Genomic DNA, 27573 nt, shown 5'->3' on the forward strand with positions numbered 1-27573 from the left:
CCCTAAATACCTCCACGTGTTTTCCTAAAAACAGGGACATTCCCTTACATAATCACCATCTCATGATCAAAGTCAGGAGGTTAACACCAATAGAATGCTATTATATAACCTACAGACCTGGTTTACATTTCATCAGTTATCCCGCTAATCTCCTTTACAGCTAAAGGGAAGCTTGTTTTGTTGTGTGTTCTGATTTAGAACAGTAGCGACTTCCGTTGCTTTTACTTGTCGTGTTTCTTTAGGCTCCTTTTTCTGTCTTTCATGACCTTGACATTTTTTGAAAAGGACAGACCAGTCATTTTGTACCATGTCCATCAATTTGGGTTTGGCTGAGGGCCCCTCATGATTAAATTTATGCACTTTCGAAAGGAATGCCACAGAAGCAGTGTGGTGTCCTCAGTGCATGATATCAGGAGGCACAAGATGTTGACTTGGTGACAGTGACATTGACGACCTGTCCAGATAGGAACTTCCAGGCCTTGCTCCTATAAAGTTACTATGTTTCCCTTTGTAACAGTAACTGTCTTAGAGGGAGAGGTTTGAAACTGTATAAATACACTGTTTCTGATAATACTTTTACCCACTAGCTTTAGCTTTCCTTGATGATGCTTGCCTGAAATATCATCATGCTTGTTGGCAAATGGTGACTTTTCTAATTCCATCTACATGTTTTAGTTGACCTTCTACTGTAAGGAAGACCTTTCCTTTCTCTTATTTATTTACTTTGTTTGTTTCCATGTCTCGACTTAGAGATTTTAATGTTTCTAATGGTTATAATCCATGATTATTTGATGTCCACTTGTTTCAGATTTGACAAGTGGGAGTCCCTTCAGATCACATCTGTGTATTTCTGAAACACCCTCAAGGATTATTCTTTGCAGTTCCTCCCTTGCTGGCACCAGAAGTTCTTCCAGATTTATTGGGTACTTTCTCTGCCCAGCCCTGGGATCCATTACCCATGGAACATGGTTACCTCTTAGTGGATGGTTTTTTGGAACCCAGATCCAGGTTCTGCGTATGCTCGTTGTGACTGAATCCCCTGTCGTTTGATCCATTTCTCTCTCCCAGTTTCTGAGTGCCTATGTCCCCAGGTCAGAGCTTCTCTAGAAAATAAAATCTCTTCCCTGGAGTTGGGGATGGAAGGATATTGCATGGCTGTGTGGGGTAGGGAAAGTCCCTTGGGAAGTCCATATCCAGAGTCTCCTCCCAGCATCTGAACCCCGCCTCTTGTGGTCCCCGGTCCCTCCAAGCTCTGAGCTCCCTGGAGGTGTTGTAGACTCCGTCAGCACATTTCTTATCCGTGTTCCCTTCTGTTGGGTTACCTGCCACTCCACTCACTTTCTGTCTTCCCTAACTTGGTTGAAATCCCTTTTCTCGTTCTCTGTGCTTTTGTAGGTTTACAACCTTTTTTTTTTACTAATGAGGGAGGAGAAGTTGAAAATAAGTACACGTGGTCAGTCTACTATGTGAGTCAGAAGTCCAGTTGGTTGGATTTAAGTAATTAGGGAAAGAGAGAGAACATCGAAGGGGACACTGAGTTTCGTGTACTTGTCAGGAGCGGCAGTGGGAGCAGGTGTTTGCATCTGGGAGTACAGGGATGAGGTGACCCATCATCCGAGTCCAGGCAGGGGAACTGGCATGGGGCGGAGGTCCTGGACACATTGTCATTGGAATCAGAAATACAAAGGGGGAAGCAGGTTGGACCTGAATGCCAATAAATAGATTCTTTTCTTTCATGTTCTTCAAAGAACTCCAGGAGGGGACACACACACACACACACACACACACACACACACACACACACCCCAGGTGTCTGAGGGGCCTGAGAAAATCTGCTTGGATTCAGACCCTAAAGAGAGGCTTATTCCCACATAAGAGCCAGGAGCCATCAGGGTACATGTGCTCCATGGAGAACCCCAGGATAAGTCGCTATTGCCCAAACAGTTAGGATTCCAGCCACACCCAGTCTAGCTTTGCCACTGCCTGGTGGGAAAGACTTTCCCCCCACAAGTCTACAGGGTCCTTGGGAGCAAGGCTCTTGTCCAGCACCACACCTGGGCCAGGGTTGGTTGGATGCATAGTGGGAACGCAGGAAGTCACAGAACCGTAGATAGTTGCTAAATGCCAGAGCAAACATGTGAGCCAACTGTGCAAAGATGGGGCTCAAAGCAGCCTCTTACGGTGTCCCTGAAAACCTGCAGGTCGTCAGGTCATTGCTGGGCTCTCTCCTTCTACAGCTGCCCGAGCCTCTCCCCATTGGCATTACTAAGAAACATGACCCTCACCCACTCCCAGTAGTAGACTGGCTCCGGAAAGCTTCACGTACAGCACAAGCCGTCCCTGCCTTTTGCCAATTTGCATTTCAACAATCCACACGTTCTGCAGTTCCTGAACACCATTTCTGTAGAACTTCTGGTAGCTTTAATCTGCTTACTTGGGAGTTCCTGCTCATTTCTGGAAATGTGGAAATAAGCAAGCATGCCCTTAAGGGCAGGCAGGGTAGTTTTGCTGGCATAACTGGCATTGTACCCTAGTGATAAAGGGCGGCACCCCAAGGAGCTGACCCTGGTGGATGGAGGGCTGTTCTATGAGCTGTTCTCATCTCAGGAACACAAAGCCCTGAAGGGCAGGGACTCTGGGTACATCCTAGTACCTGGAAGTGTTTCATTTCCAGCTGATCACTGGCAGGGATTTGTCCTACAGCCAGGTTGTGGCCTCAGGCCCCCGTGTGCAGGATAAAGCTGGGGTGTATTTGGGGTGGGGCTGGTGGTGAGGAGAGGGTCAAATGTGGGCAGGCCCAGGAGTAGAGGACACCAAAAACTGAATACCGGGACCCGCTGAGAGAACACGGGCCACTTGGCCGCCTGCGGGGCCTCTTGGCCGGCAAGGAGCAACCAGTGTTGGTCAGTGGGGCAAGAGTTGAAATCTCTCCCTGGGCATTCATCTCGGAGGCCAACTAGTCAACAGTGTAAACCACGAGGAAAGCATTCTGAACATACCATGTTTCCCCAAGGAAATGAAGATCCCCCCCCACCCCACGGGGAAGGGCCACACCCAGGAGCACACAGCTAATACAGCGTCACATCTGGGGTCCCAGGTCCATAGGTCACTGCTCTTCCCCACACATCCTGCGGTCTCATTTATGATGAATCCTAACGATTGGTCCTGGTAGAAGGCTCACAGGATATCTGTTTAATAATTTAGTCTGGAATTTCACTAGGGAGCAGAGTCAATAGGTATGCTCGAAAGGCTTCATCACTAAACTACACATAAAATGTTCTGTAGAAAGGAAATTAGAAAAAAGAGGAAAGAAAAGGAAATCCCAATTGCAGCTGGCCCCGTGTCTGTGCACGCAGAATCAGAACAGCAGGCCATCTGAGCGGCTAACAGCAGCCCTGTTCCAGGCTGGCGCTCCCAGAGGCCCGCTCCTCGGCCCTGCTGGATCCGGGGCACGGAGAGATGGACGGCCGTCCAGAAAGATGCAGAGAACGGGGCCTTTGTAAACACCATGGAGGAGAGGGATTCTCGGCCGTGTCATCTGGACGCCCCATACGGCCTCTCATTTGTCTTTGTTCTAAATGCTGAGCTGTCAGGCCAGCACGGGAGTCCTGTTTTGGCCCCTAAAGAAGTGGTAAGTGTTTTAGTACATGGACCGCCCTGTCCCTGGCCATTGTGGCCATTTGTGCAAATTCGAAAGAAAAGCTCCTTCCTCACGCTCGACAGCCTCTGCCTGAAATCGTCAAAACGATTCAAATCTGTGGCGACTGAGGCAAGGACCATCTCCTGGAGTTGTGCAAAGCATGTAGGCAGCAGGCTGTTCCTGATTTGAAGCAGATGTCACAAACAGAGGCTTGAGTTGAATACCTAGGTCACTAGTTCATTTTATAGAAGGTCAGACTTTGAGTTTAGAGTATTTCCAGCTAGAGAGAATCAGAATCCCCCTGGGAGATTAATGTCTAACAGCCCAGAAGGCCGAGTGACCCATTCTATTTCTTCAGGAGGAAGGAGTCAGAAGGCCATAGAGTGTTATAGAATGTTATAGATTGTTAGACCTAAAAGGAACCTTAATGTCCTCTAAGGCAGCTCCTTTCATTTTACAAGTGGGAGAACTGAGACCCAGACAACCATCCCTGCCCTGAGCACAGGGCTCTGCTCCTCCCCAGTACAGAGGTGATGAGCTAAATTCTAGAAGCTGTTGTGAGTCAGAGGTCCTTGTACCAGATTCTCCAAATTCTTCAGAGCCCTGAATGAGACCCTGGAGGATGGCCTCATTTACCTGCTCTGGTCAGTGGTCAACCACTCAGCAAATAGATTCTTCTTAGAGCAACGTAAATGAGATTTGATAATGCTTGTCAATGGTGCGGGATTCTCATTTTAAGGAATTTATTGCAAAGACGCTCAGCCAAGTTGGCCGTGAGAAGCAGGATTCTGATAGCAGAATCTTCGTAGTCCTGGCCCATATACCTTACACGGCACCATGCTGGTCAGGGGCTGCTCACATGAGGGGCCAGTTACCCCTTTTCCAATTGTTGTGATGTGCCTGCATGCACATGTACACACACAAACACACGCACGCACGCACGCACACACACACACACACACACAGAGTATTCTCTCAATGTGCTAAAAATGTTGGGAACAATTCCTTCTAGTTCTTGACCTATGACCTCTAGGGCAGCTCAGTGGCCTCCAGATCATTATTTTGCTTCAAAGAGTACCCTCCAGGTCAAAGCAGAAACATTTGCTTGGCAAGAAAAGAGAAGATGTTCCTTTCTGTGGCCTTTCCTGGCGGCAAGAAAAGAGACATTGTTCCAGCAGGCTGGCGTGTGGTGTGGTCAAGGAAATGCATCATACCCCCTCAGCAAGGTCCTTTCAGGACACCCCAAAGGGCAGCAGCACCAGCGGCTGGCCACGTGGACCAGGCTGGTCACTCAGGTTGGGCAGCCAGCACAGGATGTCCATGCACTAGGGGAGGAAAACCTGATTGGTGTAGGATAGACAGGCAGACAGACCACGCCTGCAGATGAGCACTGGGGAAACCACCTTGCTGGGTGATTGGGCAAACTGGGACTTCTCCATCCCGCAAGAAGAAAGATGACCCAAAGACCTTGGGTGATTCAGAGTCAGACGTTAGTGACCCAAAACAACAATTTCTTCATTTGGTCCTGCCATTAGCATGGTAGGAAGGGGAAGCTTCCCTCTGCAAAACTGAGAATATCTTATTTCAGAGTCTCTGAAATGAGGTAGCACGTCCCCCCTCTCATTCCTTGTTGCATGATAGAATTGCCTGGACCCCACCACTGACAGATCAGAATCTCTGGATGATGGGTCCTGGGTGTCGGTGACCTTTAAAGTTCCCCAGGTGAATGTAATGTGCAGCCAGGGCCAAGATCCTCTGTCCTTGGGTCTTAGGGATTTATCCCATTCCCCATCGTGGAAGGTGTTTGCACCATAGAAATGCGAGGGATTAGCCAGGACTTGATCCAAACTTATAAAATATTAGCGTAATGACCCTCTGTCCTCTTGATGTTAATTAGATTCTGCCTTGCCATTTTAATACTCCTTTATTTTCTATCTGTGCTATAAGGATATACGATTCCTTCAGAGTGGAGACTGTCTTATTTGCCGTTTCTCACCCATGATGTTCTATCCCCCATCCCCACCCCCCATCCTTCACCAAAACCAGTCTATTCTATTCTTAAATGTTTATAAACTCTTCTTCTGTCCCTCGACCATCTCCCTGATTCTTACATTAGCCCTTAGCATCTCTTGACCGTTGGATAACTTCCTAACTGGTCTGCCCTTTGCTTGCCTTAAATTCCCTTGAATGTGTCCTCTACACCACGTCCCGCATGATCCACAAAGTACACAAATCTAGCCATTGTGCTAGTGTGCTTAGGCCTTTCCTTGCTCCCTGTCACATGTAGGACCGCGGTCTTGCCATGCAAGGCCTCCCCACTCCAGCCCTGCTCTCCTTTCAGCCTTGGAACTCCCATTTTCCCCATCATGCACCCTATGTAACAGCCACACCAACTCGCTGTGGGGCCCTGCAATACAGAAGGGCCAAGCCTCTGTCTTTGGCTGGCATGGGACTGGCAATGGTAAGAAGGCCACGAACAGGTAGTGAACCCACTCACAGTAGCTCTGGTGCACAGCACAACCTGCACGGGACCCAAAGGACAGCCCCTAGGAGTCAACACAGGATTCTGCCCTGCCCCATCCCCTCCAAGCTGGGTGACCTTGACCGAATTCTACTTCCCCATTTCCTCTCATCTAGAGTGTGGATGATAAAATCCACCCCCTACCTGCCACCCTCTCAGAGGGCTGTCATGAGATTCTACTGAGATGATCGCTGAGGAAGTCCTGTGAGGCACTGGTCAAATCTAGGAGCTTCTACGAAGACATCAATGCATAGGTGCCGCATGGCAGTTCACCGGGGCCCATTGGGAGTCATTCACACGAACACTGTGCACGTGCTTGTGAGCAGGGCAGGCATGTTGGTGGCGACACCGGCTTCTTCCCTTAGTGTTTTCATAAAGGGACTCGGGTGAAGGAAATGTCTTGGAATAGACAATCTTCCTAAACTCCCCCGAAATAACTTCAGTGGAAACAATTGTGGTAACGTCCACTCTACAGTTATTGTTCCAGTCTACCGCAACATGGGAAAAATCTCCCGGCATTTCCAACTCAACTGGGAATCAACTTGACTTCCAGAGGCCTGGAAACAAAGGGATTGTGCTCCAGGACTGCTCTGGGTCTTCATGGCCTACTGGAGCTGAGGACAATCCCAGGGTTTGTGTACAGTATTAGCTTTTCCTCTCCACTTCCCTTCAGGACTCATGTTTGCCAGAGACCTTTGTATTTTCCCATAGATAACTTTTGGGGGTCATGACCAAAAGAGTTTATTACAACAATACTTGAGATTCTAGATTTCCTCCCAGTCAGTTCTATAGCGTGCTGTTGCAGATTTGAGATCTCAGAATGCTCTTGTCCATGCCCACCAAATGGAACCAGAATGGGATGGGATGGGATGGGATGGGATGGGATGGGATGGGATGGGATGGGATGGGATGGGATGGGATGGGATAGAATAGAATAGAATAGAATAGAATAGAATAGAATAGAATAGAATAGAATAGAATTCCCTCCTTTGAAAAGTCTTTCTTGGTGCTCTATTCCTCCACCTTCTAACAGGTGCTCATCTCCCCAGACCTGGTTAGAGCCTCCTGTCTGGTCATTCTGCTTCCCTGCTGCTTCTCATACTGGTCTGTCCTCTTCAAAAAAATTGTCAGAGCACCTTCACCCAATCTCTTCTGTCCTCTCCCTCCTTGACTCGAGAGGCAGCATGCAGCTCTCCACTGGCCCATGAGACAAAATCAGGAGCCCTCTGCTGGGCATCTGTAGTCCCTGGAATCTTCCTCCATGACCCCATCCATTCTGATCACCCACCACTTCCTAATTGTTGCCCCCAACTGACTGAGACCAACCTGATTTTCCTGTCATTTTATCCTTTTTAAAAAAATGTGAGCTTGTTAATTGTGTGACTAAATGTGATTTTCTACTTTTGTAAAACAACCATTTTGACCTCTTCTTTCTGGTTCACCATTCATAATAGACCAGTTTCCTTCTTGCCTCAGTACATGGAATCCTGCCCCCTGCCTCTCTGCCTCTAATTCTTCCGTCCCTTAGAATCTCTCCTCTCTCCCTTCCCTTAAGAGGTGTTCCCTGATTACCCTGCTGGGACATTCTAGAATCTTATCTTTCTCAGAACATGGTACCTTATGGCAGCACTTGACGTACTTTAATGACATGCAGATCCAGGGCACAGGCAGATTCTGACTTAGTAGAGCAGAGGTAGGGCCTGAATTCCTGCATTCCTAACCAGCTCCCAGGTGATGCTGATGATGCTGGTCCATGGACCACACTTCACGTAGCAGGATCTTGTAACCACGGTTCCCATGTTGCATGCTGGAATCACCTGAGAATTTTAAAAGAGATCCATGCACATCTTCCACCCTTAGATATTCTGATTCTCTTGGCACAGGATACAACAAGGGCATTGAGATTTTTTTTTTTTTTTTAAATCTTCCCAAGTGATTGAGGTGTGCAGTTCGGTATGGGAACAACTGCCATATTATATAGTGTGAATATAGCTAAGCCTATTATAGATTTCATCTGTGCTTTCCTTAGCTCCCTGCATAGACAACAATCCCTTTTAAGACAGGACTTGGTCACTTTTTTTGTTTTGTTTTGTTTTGTTTGAAGATTGATTGACTGATGATTGATTATTAGGCTGTTAGCCACTTTTTTGACGATCAGTCAGTGTTAATAGAGCACATATTGCCAGTAGGGAACCATAGTAGATGTCAAGAGGGAAACAAATGAGAAGGGCTTGGATTTTGCCAGGTGAAATCTATACAGTGCCAGCCTTGGCCGAGGGTGACCTGTGTGGCGGGATTTCAAGGGCTCCGGACGTGTTTCCTCCTCATCCCTACCCCTGAGGGGAAAAAAACCAAACAGTACCTCCCTGGCTCACTTATTCCCAAAACACTACCAATATTTTTTTTTTTTCTTTTGATCTAAGGCTGTAGTTCTCAACTTGACCATCCTTTAGAATCACCTAAAGAGCTTTTAGAATCCCCAATGCCTGGGCTGCACCCCACACCGCTTGCATCAGAGCCTCTAGAGTGGCACCCGGCCATCAGGATGTCTTAAAGCTCCTTTGGGGCTGTCAATGAGCTGCCTGGGGCTGGGAGCCCTGGACCTCAGGTTTTTATTGATTGAAATGTAAATGTAATCCATTTATTCGCCTCTCAGGGGATTGAGTTTATCAGGGCCTTCCCTGAAGACAGGTTCTAATAGCAGTAAGGGGAGAACATGAGGAAGCTGGGCACCTGTCAAGCTCATGAAGTCACCACTGAGTGGGGGAAAAGGCCCAGATGGGGAAGAGAAACTGTTGCAAAATGCCTCCCTAGGGTTCATTAGAGCAGGGATCCGGCCCACTACCTGTATTTATAAATAAAGTTTTATTGTAGCACAGCTATGCTTCTGTGGCTACTTTTTCTATACAGCGACAGAGTTGAGACCGTATGGCCTGCAGAGGCTAAAATATTTACTCTCTGGCTTCTTATAGAAAAGTTTGCCAACTCCTTCTCTGGAAGGTTGACCCTGCATATACTCTCTAGCTGCAATTTTTATATCAATACAAATGCCCAGAATTTTATTTTTTATTTTTTTAGTGTCTTTTTTTTCAATATATGAAATTTATTTGGTTTCCATACAACACCCAGTGCTCATCCCAAAAGGTGCCCTCCTCAATACCCATCACCCACCCTCCCCTCCCTCCCACCCCCTATCAACCCTCAGTTTGTTCTCAGTTTTTGAGAGTCTCTTATGCTTACAAATGCTCAGAATTTTAAAAACCACTTCTTTGTAATTTTTTAGTTGCTTTTAAAACAGAGCAGGGGCATCTGGGTGGCTTAGTCGGTTCAGCCTCTGACTTTTGGTTTCAGCTCAGGTCATAATCTCACAGTGCATGAGATCGAACCCTGTGCCGGTCTCTGTGCTGACAGCACGGAGCTTGCTTGGGATTCTTTCTCTCCTTTTTCCGCCTCTCTCTCTCTCTCTCTCTCTCTCGCCGTCTCTCAAAATAAATAAATAAACTTAAAAAAAAAAAAAAAAGGAACAAAGCAGAGTGTCCTGATAGATGTCTGAGAATAAGTCCTCGTTGTGCTGAGGTATGGCTCTCACTCAGCCTTGGGGTGGTGGGCCATGGGTGGCCAGGGCTGCAAGCTGCCACCCTCTGTCCCCGAGCAGCTTCACTGGGTTACCCCCACGTGCTGTTCAGATGTCACCGTCCCCCCTATGGGCTGCGCGCTGGGGAGGTTGGGAGCCCCCACGTCGAATCCTGATAGACGGTAAGGGTTTGGACAGGCTGCCCATGGAGGATGGATTCTGGGGAGGGGCTGCTTGAAGCAGAGACTCTACAGATGGAGAGAGGCGACGCGTCTGGGAGCTCTGTGACCAGAGCAGGAGGCTGGCCGGGAAGCGCCTGAAGCCCGCGCTTCAAAGTCCTGTGTCCAGGCTCTCGTGTTCCCCTCCATTCCTTCTTGAGCCACCACTGTGCCCCTGAAAGTAGGTCAGATCGCTGTCTGCTACAGAGACATGGAGAGAAATAGATACCAACTAGGTCATCATAGCTGCTAGCACCCAGTGAGCCAGCCCAAACCAATGGCTGCCCAATTTAAGACAACGCAGAAAGACTCTTTTATGTGTCAGGGAATCCTTAATGGCCACATCCACACAACAAAAGGTCAGCCCTGCTTTCTGGGAATGGAACAAGTAATTGAATTTCTGAAATGGTACATTTCCTGTAGTCAGAGAGAGGTACAACCCACGTCCGTAAAGTATTCTCTTAAAAAAATTATGAAGTTGGAGGCAATTATGTCTTTTACCAAAGATCTTTGCAATAGGGCTCAAAATTTCCTAGTGCAGTTAAAATGCAGTTCCGTGCAGGAATTTTTTTGCATGCAAGCAGCTTGGAAGGAATTCATCTCTATCTATTGATTTCCTATCTTTCTTCCTAATTGGAAACCTTCATAAAACCATGTACCTTGTACATTTAAAATTCTGACAACACACTTGTCAAGGTCCATTATTTTCGCACGGTGCCGCTCTTATGAATATTTAGCTTGGCAGCTTGGCTCTTAGTGATTTAACTTGGAAGGGGGGAAAGGGAAGGAGCAAGGTACCTCCAGCACGGCTCAATCATAGCAGCCCCGTGAATTTGTGCTTTTGACACTGCTGGCTGTCTACAGCACGACTCCAGGGAAAGCCGTCAGGGGGCCGACACTTTACACGGCTTGTTGTAAACGGTGCTCATCACTCGTTCATTTTCTCATCCCGCCATCGGATGCCGTTGAGTGCCTGCTACATGACAGTGGCTGTGCACGGCGCATTGGGATTGGAAACTGGGGGTCCACACTGCCCGAGCGGTGCAGCCCCGCTGAATTCTGCATCAGGTCTTGCTGTGGTTGATGCGGGCTCTCAGATCTGCTGCTCTCCCGGGCACCGTGTATGGTCGCATCCTGAGTCTCTGAGTTAACATCCCACTCTACTGTGCTTGCGTTAGGTCTTCTATTTAATTGAGTTGATCCTCTTTTTCCTCTCCTGTGGAGAGTGTATAATAAGAGTCCCCCGCTCTCGGGGTCGTGGTGAGGTCTAAATGAGCTAATAGGTGTAAAACTCTTTGCTCCATATCTGCCTCAGTATGATCCTTATCATAGCTCACAACGCTTGCAGACATAACTAAGTTCCTTCTATGGTAACTTGTTCCTCCCGGGCCAATGGAATTGCTCACGCAGTGGAAGGGAGTATATTTATGGGGCAGGACTGGAGGGGAAGGAAAGCCTTTGCAGGCTAGCTTCCCCCCATTGTTGGGCTACCTCATCCACATGGGACTCCGCTCAGGGATGCCCTTGCCTCACCTTGCCATTTTCTTTGCTATCTTCTTGCCGCCCGAGGTAGCTTAAGAGGTAGCCAGAAGAAGCCGCTGCAAACAGACGAGGCGTATACAGGCAGGTTTTCCCACGCGTGCAAGCCATCTCCCGAGTACGTTCTCCCCTTCTCCTCCCCAGCTATCAGTGTCACCGGCCAAGTGGAAGAATCTCATTGAGCACGTGCAACACGCACGATGCTACTTTGGAAGTAAAACTCTGACATGGAAGGCAGGACTCTGAGGAATCTCCTAGCCTTTGCCTACACTGTGGTCTCAGATGTGGCTCAGAATTCAACTTTCCCCCCAGTGCTTCCCGCCAAGCAGAGAGCACAAACCCAGAGCAGAGAGCTGGGGCTGAAGGCCATTCTGGAATCCATGACCACAGCCCAGGAGGGGCCATTGAGTGGGACCTTCTTATGAGTGCCTGACTCCCGGTCACAGTTTGGGCTAGCCCACCTTAAAACTGCCTTGTGCAGGAGAAGCCTTGTTTTGAGCCCCTAAGGAGACCATGCCCCCCTCCTTGGACCCCCGCAGCCCATTCTTCCCTCTGCCCCCCTGTTCCTGGGCTCATTTCCCTGGCTCCTGTTACTTGTATGACTTCTGCAGACCCGTGTTCGTCCCCTGGTAGGTAATGGCCCCCTTTCAGCCTGCCTGGCCTCAGCTCTGTAGACCCAGGGTACTTTTGGACCCTTCTCATTGCGGGCTGGTCTGGGCATGGGCACTTCGTGTTCAGGAAATATGTGTCTGAGGACTGGCCAGAGGGCCTTCTGTGTGTCATTTCATTTGCTTTCTAACGTCTCATTTAACCCTCACAACAGGAGGCATGTTTAAGTTCTCCGTTTTAGAGCATCAGAGACCATGGCTCAGGGGAAGGAAGAGAAAAGACCTACTGCCTGGCCAGACTGGCCTCTGGTCTTGCACACAGGATGGGCTTGATAACGGGGGGCGTGGGCGCTTGTAACAAACTCCGGGGCCTGTGGAGTTGAGTGGTGGGCACCAAGCATCCATAGTGCCATCGTCACCGTGCAGGCCAGGGAACGGCCACCTTGGTCCTCAGAGAGCTTACAGTCTAACCGAGGGCTGCGGGATCTGAGTCTTTGTATCTTCTCCAATTCTGAAGGAGAATTGCAATTACAGGTCGAGGGCTGGGGGAGCCATGGAGCATCCTGGCTTCTAACAATGCAGGGGAGATGACCCAGTTGAGGGCCACAGTCTGTAGGCCCTGGGTCACCTGTGCATGCTACTGTTCCACAGTGGGTGGAACGAGGATGGCCCAACTCTGGTCCACCCAGGGCCATCAGTCATCTTAACTTTTCATCCAACAAGGAATCATGGAGGACTACAGTATCGAAGGCACTGTGGGGCACACGAAACCGAAGGAGACATGGCCTCTGAGCTCCTGAAAGTTTGTAGCATGGTTGGGGAGACAAGCTTGTAAGCAACTGTCTAGTCCATTTAGATACCGGGATGGAATGCTGAGAAGCGAAGCAGCTTGTCCTTTGTGCTGTGTGTGACCAGATGGATTCATTCTCATGGGAACTAGGTTTGGGCTTTCTGGGCCTGGACGTTTATGCCAGTGGCAAATTCGGGACAATGTTTTAGGGGTGAGCAAAAGTGGGGAAGACGTGGTGTGGCAGGCAGAGGGAAAAGCCTGGTTCCAGAAATGTGTGCAAGGGTGGGGTGGCAGCGTATGGAGCAGGGAGGAGCGAACGCCCCTTAAAGATCAGCCATCAACTATTCTCCAGTCTGCTTCCAACCCCAGGGCAGGAACCCGGGTCTCCTGGCCCCCAGCCCAGTGCTCCTTTCGATGCATTACCATAAATAGAAGCTTAAAACCAGTTCTCAGGACCAACAGTGGGGAGGGGTGGGGGGTACGGATGGGGAGGTGAGGGCAGCGATTAAAGCTTTTCCTCTTGGTGGGCTCCTGATCTGACACAGGAGATGGGGCAGTGAGACCCTGAAGATTTCCTTTGTCCACGGAACTGGTCGGAAAGGCCGTGGCTGTGTCAAGAATACAGGTCATGCGACTAAATCCTGGCCCTCGAGTCGGCCACGCAGCCCCACAGCCCCAAATCTGATCCCTTGGACCCAGCTTGTGCACACCGATCTTCTTCCTTATGCTGGGGGTGCCTAGGGCCTGGAGCTGCATGGCACTGGAGGCCGACTCTTTGCTCCTGAAGGTCAGCATTGTGGGAGATGTTGCCTTCTTTAGAAAAAGGAAGACGGACAGAGGGAAAGGGAGGAAACATCCCTGAAAGCCTCATGGATAAAGGGAACAGCGAGTGAACCAGCTCTCCTGGCCCGGTCTGTTTCGGTGGCTGGGCGATCCAGCAGACAGGGGTCACCCTTCTGAAATCTCCTGTCCCAGGGGACAGCGTGCCTGGCACGTGAAGCTCCGAGTATGTTCTGGGGAGGCAGCTGCAGCGTGAGGACTGCTGGCAGCTCAGGGCTCTGTGCTTCTAGGTCAGTGGGTGCTCACCAAACTAACTGCATTATTTGTGTCAGTGACTCAAGGAGGGTAGCACGGTGGCCCGGGAAGGGGAGGGTCAGTGCGCCAAGGACAAAAAGTCCACCGCGTTCCCTTCAGAAATAAAGCCAAACAAAACGTGATTGTGGCTTGATTCAATGCATAAGCAAAAAGGGAAAGAGTTTGCATTGCATGAACGCTTGCCTTTCACACCGGGGAGGTCACGGTCGCAGCTACAGTCCGTGACATAAGCCAACACAGGTAAGCCAGAGGTTTTCCCACTGGTCTTTGGCAAAATGAGAAAAACGGTTGAGTTCACAGTGTGCCTGGGGATTAGGTTCAGGTGAAAAGGACCCATCATATTCAAAATTATTCTTGAAAACCCCTTAAATTCCCGGGAAGTTCAGAACACTTGGTTGGGGGCACATGCCCTGTATGGTATTGTAGACGTGTGTGTGTATCTTGTGGCCTACTGTAAAGAGGACATAAGCCACATAGAGCATTTTAATTTTATTTCTTTGTAAGTGTGCATGGGTGTAGACAGCACCTGCCTGAGACTCTGTGTACAGAGCATCCCGTAGGAGAGTGCGGTGCCTCTCATAGAGCTGAAGCTAATCCACGTGAAGGACCATCTTGTACTTTAAAGTCATGTCCCTTATGAAATGAAGGTGACAGCAGCTGGGACGTCCTTAGGCAGAGTGAAAAGTCACAACTCCCCACTGTTCAATTTAGGCTTTACTGGCTTATGGAATTCACAATGCTGGGAACTACTAACCTAAGCCTCCTACTTTATCTCAGTTAAAGAAACTCTTTAGCTTTGTGTGTGGACAACTAAACAGAAGGAGAGTCAACTCTTTGCTTTTTTTCTCCTGTGGAGGACACTGGCCTCGGCCTTGACTCTCTCTCAGCCTGTCGACCCGGTCATGCTCGTTGGGCTCCGTGTCACTTTCTGAGAGAGGCCTTTTCTGATCCTCCGGTTGAAAACATTACCCTCTTCGTTTTTGTTGGATTCCCCTCCGGCCCCCCCCACCCCCACCCCCACCCCAGCGCACTTGTCTCTGGTTAAATCTTCTTTTTCGTTTTAGTTGCATTCTGTTGGCTCTCCCGTTCCCCTTGTGGGATGGAAACCCTGAGCTGTGGTTCAGTTGGCTGTTGTATCTGCAGCACCTTCATCAACTCACAGCACCTCAACCAACAAGTGTCCCGTGAATGAACGAAAGCGCGATGGATTCCTGAGGGAGGGATCACACTTTGGCCTCTTGCCCCCAAAGCTAATGCTGACGCTACCCCTGCAGGTTCTCAGTCAAGACTGAGCGCAGAGGCCGCTCCCTCCCTCCCCACTCTCTCCCCGTGCGTCTTGTCTGGCCTGGCCTCTCAGATGTCCTGTGAGCCGCCTGCAGCCCAGTGGCCTGGCCAGCCTCTCACTAACCACTTCTCTCGGGTTGGGGTGGCAGTTGACCGTCTACACAGAGGAGGCTGAGCCTACAGCAAGCTGCGCTTCTGTGCTTTGAGAATGTTCTGTACACAGCCAGGGAGCTCAGGGAGCAGTTGGCTGGGGGACACAGGCGGCCACATTCTAGAATGGCATTCCCGGGGGCTTGGGCTGCTGCTTCCCGGCAGTCTCATGAGGGACATGGACAGAAAGTCTAAAGAGGTCTCAGGGGTGGAGGGCTTTCCTGGCGCAGGGGCTTGGGGTGCAGATGGGGGCATCTCACAGACTGTGCCAGAGAAAAGAAGGCGAAGAAGGTTGCAGAGGATGGGAGGGAGGGTGGGCAACTTGGGGAAATCACCTGCCCCACGCCAGGCCTGAGCAAGGCACCTGAATATCAGATAATTTTATTTAATTCGCACAACAACTCTCTGAACTGGGTGTAACTATTGTGGCCATTTCATAGATGAGGAGATTAGAAGCATAAGTAAGGTAGGTATCTACCCAGGCTTCCACAGTAGGCAGCAGTCATGACATTACACTGGACCAACCAACTCCTCGCCCCAGCCCCCAGTCACGTTGCTGAAAGACCCCCGAGGCTGGCTCGGCAAGCCCTGGGATGTGGGCTCTGTTGCTCTGGGGTGCTCCTTTGTCACAGCCTTCTTACCTGTACCCCCCCCCCCGCCCCCAATATCTGACCAGCCAGCCCTGGCCCACCGGTGCAGGGGGCAGGAGAGATGAATCTTTCATTCACATGAGGCCTCCCCTGCACAGTGGAACTCACCCCGGGATCTCAGTATCACAGGTAGAGCTGGTTTGACAGGTGGGAGGTCAGGGGGGTGGGGTGCGGGCACAGGTGCCCTTACACTGGCTGAACCCTGATTCCTGCCCCTTCGTATGATGAACCGCACCAGAGTACATTCAGCAGAAGCAAGAGCAGAGCCATTAAAGCATACTTCCTAGTAACTTGCGCTGAGGCCGCCATCTTTCTTAGGCAGCTTCTGGGAGCTTCCAAGTCTTCTGGTAACTCAGAGGGTAGCCTCAGGCATTCCTTCCTCCAGGCGGTCCTTGCCGCTAGCGTGTATCCTTGGTGTATCTGTTCTTCCTTGCAGCCCGTGGACTTCTTTGGGACACAGACAGAGTTTCTTTACATCCATGGCACATGGTGTGGCCACAGAACACAGCGGCCATCTCTGAGTATTTGCAGAGTCTCAATTTTCTTCCAGAATCCATTGTTGCTTCTATTCCCAGGATGGCTTTTGAACCTCCCCAGGTCCAAGACACTATTCACAAACGTGACAAACGTCCCCACCTCTCAGAGACGGCCGCTTCCCCGCAGAGGCTGGAGCACAAGTATCGCTTTGTCTTCCCTGGAGCTTGCTTTATGGAGTCTTTTGAGGATTTGGGTCTCATCTCTGTCAGGAACACACCGCTGAGTTAGGGACCAGAACTCAGGCTGTATGCGTTTAAGCTCGTTCAGGCAGTTTTTCTGGAGGCCGCAGAGCATACATCGTGCCATTTCCCCCGGCCACTTGTCCCGTTCCATTTCTTGCACATCTTCCAGTCTTCGGTCTGCAGCAGCCTGAGGTGTTGCCTTTTTCAGTTCAGCGGGGCTCCCGGGACCTTCCGTGAAGGTCCCTCATCAGGGGAGAGGAGAGCCCGTGTCCGCTCCAACTCCGTTCTCTTGTGGCCACCGCGAGACTGTGCATCGGGGACTGCGCCCGGACGACTGACAACGGTCCTTGAAAACCCAGCCCCTCAGGAACTGCTCCCTTTACGTTTTACACCGTATAATGTAGAGAGTTCTCAACCAGTGTTCTGTTGGTTCCTGCTTTCTGTCCTTTGCGTCAGTGTTCTCACCCATCTTTTTTCCTCGTCATTCAGAAATTATCAAATCAACGTCATTTGTATTTGCAGTTGCCCCTTGGGTTACCAGTGGGAAGGGGCGGGGATGGTCATGTTTCCTTTCCATGACTTCACCGATATAATAAGACCAAGTACAACATCATCTATAGCTACCTCGTGCTGAATCGTTTAGGACTTTTTTTTGGTTATAAGTGATAGAAACCCACCTCAAAATACCTTCTTATTTTTTTTTTTCTAAATTTTGTTTGGTGTTTATTCATTTTTGATAGAGACAGAGCACAAGCGGAGGAGGGGCAGGGAGAGAGGGAGACACAGAATCCGAAGCAGGCTCCGGCTCCGAGCTGTCAGCACAGAGCCCGACGCGAGGCTCAAACCCATGAACCACAAGATCATGACCTGAGCCAAAGTCAGACACATAACTGACTGAACCACCCAGGTGCCCCCATTAAAGATACCAAGGGGAGATCTACCGGCCCATGCAATCAAAGGAAGGCTTAAATAGTCATGGCAAAGGAGGCAGGAAGGTCAAATATTTTCATCCTCATTTTCCACAAGGAGGAGAGGGCTGGAAGAAATAACTGCCCAGGTTTAGCAACAGATCCAGTACCCAGGTTGCCTGAAAGGTGTGTGTGGTTTATTAGTCAGGACTCCCTTGGCTTTTATGGTGAGAAACTCAACTTGAAGGAAAGGGGAGGGGTGGGTTTTATTGGCTTAGTGCATGCAAGGAAGGTGTGCACAGGGCAGCGATCTAGCCTCTGTCACTGCAGTACCGCTCAGGCACAGACCCCCAGATTATGATGAATGCCATGGGCTCTCACCCCAAGGACCACCACAGGAAAAGTGTTCATGTGCAATTGGGGGGGATGGGTCAGAGACTTCACTGAAACCTGCCCGGAGAGCCTCAGTTAAACTCTTCCTCTAGAAAAACGTCCAGTTCCTGTGGAGCCAGCATCGCATGGTATCTAGAGCAAACCTTTTCAGAACAGGTGGAGTTGAGGTGCACATTCCAGAGGGTGAGTAGGAACTCCAGGCAGGGGTGAGTCCCGATGGCTCAGCCTCTGGATCTCATCCCTGCCTACTTTTATCTGTTTTCTTACACTGGGACTCCAGCTAAGGTATTGCATTTTTTACAAGTCTCTGCTGATTAAAAAAAAATAAATAAATTGAAAGAAAAAGAAAACCACACATTTAAACGTGAGTGAGCCTGTCTGCCCCTCACCTTTCTTTCTAAAACCGGTCGGCTTCTTCTGAATAGCCGTGCAGCCTAGAGATTCCAGGAATTTTAGAAACATTACCTGTTTATTTCATTGGACGTGACCCACACATCCTGCCCACGTGCCCACAGCAAGACCTTGGTAGGATAACTTCTTAGAAGCTATGAAAAAACATGACCCCCCGCAGGAGGAAGGCTCCGCTATTGAGACAAGCTCATTGTCAAGGGAGATGTACTTGGTATTTTTATGGCCCATTACGTTGCCAAGTGCTGTGGCTGCTTTGTACTGTTTGCCCTCGGGATATCTCCCCGAGTTGGGCTGGAGATGGGGGGAGCCTGGGAAGTCCCGAGCTGGCTTGGCCGAAGGGTCTGTCCTGCCTCCCTGGGACTCTGGCTCCCTGGGCTTGCCCGGTGGGCACGGCAGAACCAACGTCCAGCTTTTCTTCTGTCAGACTATGGCTGGGGCCCTCCACCTGGAATCTTCTGGAAAAAAGGAAGCCATCAGTTTCCATGTATTTTATAGCATTCTTGCGAGTGACAGGAGCCTGGAGGGGCCGATTAGTATGCAAGTTCGTGAAGAAGAGGAGACGGTTCGTGGTTTCCAAGAGGCCAGGGTGGAGGGTCCACATCCAGGTGTGATGGGGCAGACAGGTGTGGCACTGGAGAGAGCAGGGCTGGAGTACAGGGCCTACCTCCACAGGAGACTGGGGAGGGCACCTCCCCGCTGGAAGCCTCCCACTGACGCCTCACCTGGACGAGGGTCCTTGTTCCAACTCGGGTGTTTCATGGTTCCACTGCCTCCCAGTGAAGGCTATGCAGTTCCTGCCAGGTCTTGTGCAGTCTGGGGGACCCTTCACACAGCAGGAGGAAGACTCTCGTACTGGTATAATGCTCTCTCTCTCTCTCTCTCTCTGTCTCTCTCTCTGCAAAGAGCTGATGTGTGAAAGAAAGATAACAGACGTGGGAGAGTTTGGCTTGGATGATTTCTGTCAGGCTCAGGTCTGAGGTTAGTGGCCGTGGGCCAAATGTCACAGGAATATCAGAAAAAATTTCTCTGAGGAGAAAGGGGGCATGGGGTTCTGTGAAGTGCGTACGTCGTTTCTAGTTTCCCTGCCCCTCCCGTCTCCCTGGTCCCTGCAGGGGTGCCGGAAGGTGGGGCTGGGCTGGGAGGTGGATGCACCCTGCTTGTCCTAGGGATTCGGGTCTCTCTTCATTGTGAAGCGGGGGCCTGGGCAGCATCTCAGGCTGTTGGTTTGGTGGGAGGCTAGACGACCCCCTCCGGACTGGCACAGGGCCTGGTACTCCAGCCCTGGAGCAGCCTACCCCTGTGGGTTATGGCCCCGAGGGCTCTGGAGTAGTACAGGTGGGGGGTGATGTGACCTCTGCCGGGGAGAATCAGATGGAGAGGACAGGGTGCTGGGGGACCGCACTGAGAGGACCAAGCTGTGGACACTCAGGGAGCAGAAGGGAGAGGCCATCAGGCCAGCCTCACACTATGGACCTGTGGCTGGGACTGCGCTGTGGGATCTGGATGAGAGGGCCGGGAGTGTTCGAGGGCCACCATAAGTACGGCTAACTGGGTGATGTACAGAACAGACGTTTATTGTCCCACAGTTCTGGAGGCTAGAAATCTGGGATGGAAGCATCGGTGGGACCAATGCTCCTTCTGAAGGCTCTGGGGAAAAATCCTTTCTTGTCACCAGCTTCTGGTGGCTGCCAGAGTCATTGGAGTTCTTTGGCTCAAGCCGTGTTGGTCCAACACTGCCTGCATCTTTACATGGCCTTCTCTTTCTGTGTCTCTTGTGTCTCTGTGGCCAAATTTCCTTCTTCTTCTAAGGACACCAGTCATTGAATTTAGGGCCCACTCATCCGGTATGACATCATCTTCACTTGACCATATCTGCAAAGACCGTATCTCCAAATAAGATAAGGTCATGTTCACAGCTCTCTCCAGGGTTAGGACTCCAGCTGATCGTTTTGAGGCACATAAATCTACCTGCTTAAAGGGGGTAGAAGAACCATCCAGATGGCCCCAAGCCAGACATCAGGAGCACCAGCCCTGGCCCTCAGACTACCCTGGTGCTTCTCTGTCTGACCACAGTGCCAAGCACACCTCCACACACTGCTGTGATGCTAACATCATTGGCCAGCTGACGGAGGTCATAACATAGCTTCTAGTCTTCTCATGTACCCCTATCAAACCCCTAGGGCTCAGCGTAGGTACCGCAAAGGCTTCCCTGACCCTTCTTGTAAGCAGGGTCCTCATTCCTTCTTCTGGGCTGCCAGAGGCATCTGTCCAATGATCCCCTGACCTCCAGGGCCAGAACTGAGTCTGTTCGTTCTAGTATTCTCCATCTGATGCACCTGGCACACGGTGGGCCTTCGGCACTGGTTGCGTGAGAAAGAACCAAGGACAGACATACGGGTGGGTGGGTTTGACGGACGGATGTCAAGTAACAGAAGTCTTCCCTGGCCACCCCACCCCCGCCTCCGCCGTGCTCATGTCCTTGCCACGCCTTGTTCTGCTCCGTAGTATTTTTGTCACTTATCAGAGCATCTGCTCACCTGATGGTCATCTCTCTGCTCTCACTAGACGTGTGCTCTACACAGACCAGCACTTGGCCGATTTCTTTTTCACTATATGTGCGGTGCCTAAAATGGCAATTTTTACAGCAAAGGTGGATGGGAGAGCTGGTGGGTTTTAGGATGGGGGAAGGGAGGGGCGCCTGTAGCCTCGTGGAAGTGTGGCACTGCGAGCACAGGGTCAGTGGGTCTCAGGGCCGAGGGCGCACACGCTCCTCGTCTGGTGTGTTTGTTTGGCCCTCCCTTGCTGCACCCCAGACCCAAGATTTGTTTGTCTCTACTGGCCTCTCAGGGCAAGGCCCGTGCACTCCCAGCCTGGGGCCAGCCGCTCTGCTGGGCCTGCCTTTAATCCCTTGGAAATAGCACCCTGGGTTGTAAGTACCCGCCTCAGCCTACCCTGGAATGGGTGGATTTTATAGAACATGTTTCTGCAACCAGAGCCATCCGGCACGGCCCTGCAGGGGGACATATATACACCACTGCTGATCTCCGAGTCAGGCGTGTGTGCGTGTGTGTGCTTCCTGTGTATTCTGCCCGTGCCGCCTGTGGAAGGAGTATTATCTTCCCTCCGTCCCTGGAGAGGCTTGGTTTCTATAACCTACTTGTCTCCCAGGCCCATTTACTTGGCAAACGTGGTCAGAGGGTAGAGAGAGGGGATCTGCAGCCAGGTCTCAGAGCGAGGGGAAGAATTCTCATGCAGAGAAGTAGAAGGAGAGCAGGCAGAGCCTGAGGTGGTCCAGGGTAACGCTACGGGGTCTCACGTGACTCGAGACTGATGAGAAACACCAAGCAGCTGGTAAACCAGAAGGCCGTGCTCTCACTTGTGGGAGGACTGGGGAGGGAATGTCTCCTACCTGGACTGACATTCATATGAGGCTCTTTCTTTTTCTTTTTTTAATGTTTATTTACTTATTTTGAGAGAGAAAGAGTGTGAGTAGGGGAGGGGCAGAGAGAGAGGGAGAGAGAGAGAATCCCAAGCAGGCTCCACACTGTCAGCTCAGAGTCCAATATATGACTCGATCCCACAACCCATGAGATCATGACCTGAGCCGAAATCAAGAGCCAGACGCTTAACCGACTGAGCAACAGAGGCGCCCCTGGGGCTCTTTCAAGGCATAGAATGGAAGGATTTGTTAAATAAGGAATTAGAGCAGAGACCACTGTTTGCTGTTAAAGGATAATTCTAAGAAGCCTGATCAGTTTCCATTCTCCACTTTAGTGATATATTCTGAAAAGCAGGGAGGGAACTCTGGTCCAAAGCCGAAATATCATATCCCCTGGCCAGGCCTGGAGATACCAATCCCCCATGCTCCTTTCCAGATTCTTTATTATTCACACTTGTCATTGGGTGCCTCTTGCCTAGGACATGCTGCCCTTTGCAGCCCTCTCTTATATAAAATGTTTCAGGGCAACTGCTTCCTGGAGAGTAATGGAGCGAGAGGAGCACGTTCCATTGTGGCTGGATCTTTCTTGCTTGCTTTTTTAAAAAATTTTTTTGTTAACATTTATTTATTATTGAGAGACAGAGAGAGACAGAGCATGAGCGGGGGAGGGGCAGAGAGAGGAGGAGACAGAGCATCCGAAACCGGCTCCAGGCTCTGAGCTGTTAGCACAGAGCCTGACGCGGGGCTCGAACCCACAAACCGCGAGATCATGACCTGAGCCAAAGTCGGACGCTTAACCGACTGAGCCACCCAGGCACCGCTCTTTTTTTTTTTTTTTTTTTTTTTTTTTTTTTTTTTTAATTAACACTTGCTGTCCCCTCTCCCCAGAACATACTGCCCCCGGATTTTCTTCCCACTTTTTAAAATTGAGGCATGATTTACATACCATAAAATTCACCCTTTTGAAGTGTACGGTGAGTTGGGTTTCTTGGGGTGTTTTTTTTTTTTTTTTTTTTAGTATATCCTCAAGGTCACACGTGCAACCATCACTCCTGTGTAATTCCAGAATATTTCCATCACCCAAAGAGAAACCTGGTACTCATTCACAGTGACTCCTTATCCTTCCTCTCCCCAGCCCCTGGCCACCACTCATCTACTTCCTGTCTGCACATTTGCCTATTCTGGACATTTCATGACAATGGAATTATACAATACTGGGTTTCGGTGACTAGGTTCTTTCCCTGAGCATGATGGGTTGTTGTTGTTTCTTTGGGGGGGGAGGGGGTGGGAGTTGTTTTTTTGTTTTTTGAGAGTGAGAGAGAGCCGGGGAGGGGCAGAGAGAACGTGTATGAATGTTAAGCAGGCTCTACGCCCAGCATGGAGCCGGAGGCACAGCTTGACCTCACAACCCTGGAATCAGGACCGGAGTCAAAATCAAGAGTTGGGCCCTCAACCAACCAGCCACCCAGGTGCTCCCAGCATGATATTTTTAAGGTTCATCCACATTGTCACATGTATCAGAACTTCCTTCCTTTTTGTGGCCGTATAATATTCCATTGTATGGACATACCACGTTTTACTTATCCAGTCCTCGGTTAGTGGACATTTGGGTTGTTTCCAGTTGTGACTCTGATGAGTAAGGCTGCCATGAACATTCGCGTGCCAGCCTTACCTCTTGCCGGTGAGTAGAGAAGCTGGGCTAACCCGGATCAACACTGGCCTGATGGCAGATGTGGGTCTGAGCACAGATTCTCTCTCCTTCCGCCGGCCACCTATTTTCCCCGATTGACCCCAGTCACCCTTGTCTTGGAGGGAGTGTGGGCAGCATCTTGAGTTGTGTGGGTCACTCGGTGCCAACCACCAGCCTGAGAAACAAAGTGGCTGATTGAAGAGAGTCCTCCAGTGAAGCTTGTATAAATACAGTATGTCCTGCTTTATGCAGGAGCTCCTCAAAGTCCTATGTAAGTGCCCCAGGGAAGGTGGCTCTCATTCATTGATTCACCAACATGCCCATAGCCAGGGGCTCCAGGTGGTCTTGCGGGTGGGACCAGTCCTCCCTAGCCCCAGCCTGGATTGTTCCTGGAGAGGGAAGATTTCAGAAGTGCAAGACTTGGTTCTATCACGTGTTTTTCTCCGATTTCTGGCCTCCTGCTGGTGCCTGCCAGCCTCAGGCCAAAGAGAGCTCTCCATCCTTCTCCATTCTTCTCCGTCCTTCTCCAGCTCCACACCTGGGTCACCTCCCTAACCTGAGCCTCCCACACCCTCCTCTCCTGCAGACCACCTCAGCCAGACTCGCTGCCAGGGCTGGGGGCTCCATGAGGAGAGGGACCAGAACACCCTCGCTTGCTTTGGCCCCTCAGCCCTGAGCAGAGTGTCCGGAGGATGGGAAGGTGATGAAAGTGATGGTGACAGTGGCACCACTGGAGACACTGAGGCATACTGCATAGCAGGCACTAGTCTGCCTTCTTTACTTGCTTATCAACCCATTTAACTCCTGCAGGGACCCTAGGAGGCCGATGCTATTATTATCTCCATTTTACGGATGTGGCAAGTGAGGCAGGTGGAGGTGAGGTTATCTGTCAAAGTCACAGAATCATCCAAAGGGAGCGCCAGGAGCTGAACGTTCACGGTGCAGCTCCAAACCCCATGTTTTTACTCTTCTATTTTCTACGCATTCACATACTTCGGAGGAGACAGGTGGATGGACACAGAGGTCACAGCAGGGGCTTCATTAGAAGCCTCGAGGGGCCCTGCAGGTCCTCTGGGCCATTCTGAGTTTGGTAGAGAGCTAGGACTCCAGCGGAGGGTGAGTCCCGAAGGCAGCTCCCCACTGTGTGTGGAGGAGAAGGGCGGGATGCAGGCCAGAGCCCAGGACTCTGAAGCCCAGACAGGGGAGGCCGCACCTTCTGGGCTCATGGAAGGCCCAGGGTCGCGGACAGCTCCGTCTGCCCGGCCTCAGAGCTGAGATCCCGATCCAGGCTGCCAGCTTGAGAGGGAGCCTCGGCTTCCTTCCATTGTCTACATGGGGCACACCCAGTGTGTTCCTACAGTGACCCCAGGCCAGGAGGGAGGGAAGGGGCCAGCCCGGAGCTGGGTCAGGATGGGAGAGGGGAAATGAGAGGGGAAGACTTGGTGTTTTTCCTTGTTTGTGTTTTGTATTAAAGAAAAGCAAATAATATCCTTTGAGAAAAACCATTAAACAAAGCACATCCTAAGGCTGCACAGGCCCATTGTGGCCGCCTGGAGCCCGGAATTCATTCATGCTCTTTGGCCGGATTGTCGGAGGCAAGAGACAGGGTAGGAGGGAGGGACTGTTATTACAATAAATGTTGAAATGTGTCCTTCCCTCCCGGGACTCCATAGGAGGCTAGGCCAGGCATCCGTGATGCCAGAGTCCCTGTGTCCTCCCGAGCCTGTTCCCTCTTGTCTTCCCACTGCCGGGCCCCGGGAAGCTCCTTGAGACTGGCCAGAACTGCCAACATCCACCCCGCACTGGTTGGGGACTAAGCCCTGAGAAGGCCTCCCAGTGAGGCCATCCACTATGGAGCCTGAAACCAGAGGGCTGCTACCATAGAGGCTCTGGGCCTCAGTCTCCCTGTCTATAAAGGGGGGGGGGGGAGGGGGGCTATATGGACTCTGGCTGACCACTCTTTTTAAAACATTTTTTTTTTAAGTTTTTATTTGTTTTTGAGACAGAGACAGAGCATGAGCAGGGGAGGGGCAGAGAGAGAGGGAGACACAGAATCCAAAGCAGGCTCCAGGCTCCGAGCTGTCAGCACAGAGCCCGACGTGAGGCTCGAACCCACGAACTGTGAAATCATGACCCGAGTCGAAGTCAGACGACCAACCAACTGAGCCACCCAGGCACCCCTGGCTGATCACTCTTAAACACACCGAGACCTGTCACTCCCTCTCATCCTGTGTGTGCCTAGGGCTGGCCTTCAGCCCAGCTTCCGCAGAGAATTCTGCCTGGGGCTCGGCATGTGCAAGATCAGCCCCATGTTATAAGTCGAGGGTCTTTCTCCAACCTTGACGTAGATGCATAGCTGTTGTCCTGACGACACTATACAAGAGACCATCCTTAGGATTTTTCCCAGTTCAGAGTCTAAAACAGCATTTAACTATTTCATCCTGAGTACTCCCCAGGAGTGTGAGGAATGAGGGTCTTGGGTCAGAATTGCCCGGGCTGTCCTGGGCTGGTGTGAGACAACCCGGGTCCTAACCCACTCCCTCTTTGTGAGGCCCAGGGTTTGCAAGGGGCTGTGTCTCCTTGTCCTCTCAATGGCCCGGAGAAGTTACTAACATTCCCACTGTGTCGGGAAGCTGAGAGAAGTCACGAGTGTTCAAAAAATAACTCCATCATGCAGCCGTGAATCCGGGATCTGGTCCCCGCTTTGTTGCTAATGCTCTACAAGACCTTGAACTGGTTCACTCACCCCTCTGGATCTCAGTGTCCTCGTCTGGAATTTGAATGACTGGGTATGACAGATTCTAAGGTCTCCTTTGTGTCCTTCTAATCTTCGGTTCTGTAATTACAGCATCATTGCCTGGTGGGAAATGGATTCATTCTACCATTTTCCATTTTTCAGCGTGGATTTGGTGTTCGGAGTCTAGTCGTGCACTCCCGATTTCCTTCGTCACAGATGTCGTTATCAACAGTTACATGCGAGAAGGTCTTTGCCGTCTTTCCCAAGTTACTAACGATCCCCCTTCCTCCCACATGACGCAGGGCTACCACCCGATGCCCCACGAAGTAGAGATCGCCCACACGAAGAAGTTGTTCCGGAGGAGGAGAAATGACCGAAGGTAGGAGAGTCTCCGTCAAGAACTCTGGGTTTTCTGTCCTTGGCCAGCCGTCTGTAGCTCCGTCGGTTCTGGCCTGGGTTTCGCTTTCCCCAGTGGCCAGCTGATACCTGTGAGGTGAAGCAGGTGGGTTGGGTACCAGTCGGGAAGCAGGGGGTACACTTCTCTGGGCCGGCCCAGGGGGTGGGTCCCTTCAGGAGTCCAGGGCAGTGCAGGTTATGCCCCCTCGGGAGGAGAAATGCTCTTTCCCCTAACCTTACCATAACGATAGCAGTCCTCAAGGGACTGGGTCCCAGCTGACATATGTTCTGAGACATGGCCTCCAGGAGCTCACAATTCCAAGGGTTTCCGTCCCGCGTGGTGCTGGGCTCTGCTGTGACAAACGATATGCAGATCAGAAACTGCACATGCACCTGCTCTCTAGCACCCGGACACGCTCACTCACACTAAGGCAAAAACCAGGGTCTCCCTGCAGTTCAGAGTGCTGGGTGACAGCTAGGGGCCAGAAAACCTGCCACGAGGGGCGCCTGGGTGGTTCAGTCGGTTGAGCGTCTGACTCTTTGATTTTGGCTCAGGTCATGATCTCACGGTTTGTGGGTTCGAGCCCCACATCAGGCTTTGTGCTGACAGTCTGGAGCCTGCTTGGGATTCTCTTTCTCTCTCTCTCTCTCTCTCTCTGCTCCCCCCCACCCCCTTCTGCCCCTTTCCCAGTTGCTTTCTCTCTTACTCTCTCTCTAAATAAACTTAGAAAAGAAAAAGTGCCACGAGGCAGCCCTGGATACATAAGCAACTGAGGCTAGGCGTCCCAGGAAGGCATATGCCTTAGTTTCC

General features: G+C 50.9%; 1 protein-coding gene across 9 annotated transcripts in view; it reads left to right on the top strand.

Annotated features, from left to right (window-relative positions):
• The window catches only part of CTIF (cap binding complex dependent translation initiation factor), a 297040-nt gene that overhangs the window by 134540 nt on the left and 134927 nt on the right, over positions 1-27573 (top strand). For all 9 annotated transcript variants that reach the window (XM_086682924.1, XM_086682923.1, XM_086682930.1 and 6 more), the window contains one exon: positions 26669-26745. In XM_086682924.1, the coding sequence (XP_086539050.1) occupies positions 26669-26745 (77 nt within the window). The remainder of the gene's footprint in view (positions 1-26668; positions 26746-27573) is intronic.

The sequence above is a fragment of the Puma concolor genome, chromosome D3 (assembly GCF_028749965.1).
Source record: "Puma concolor isolate L17-30 chromosome D3, mPumCon1.1.hap2, whole genome shotgun sequence".
Classification (NCBI taxonomy): Eukaryota; Metazoa; Chordata; class Mammalia; order Carnivora; family Felidae; genus Puma; species Puma concolor.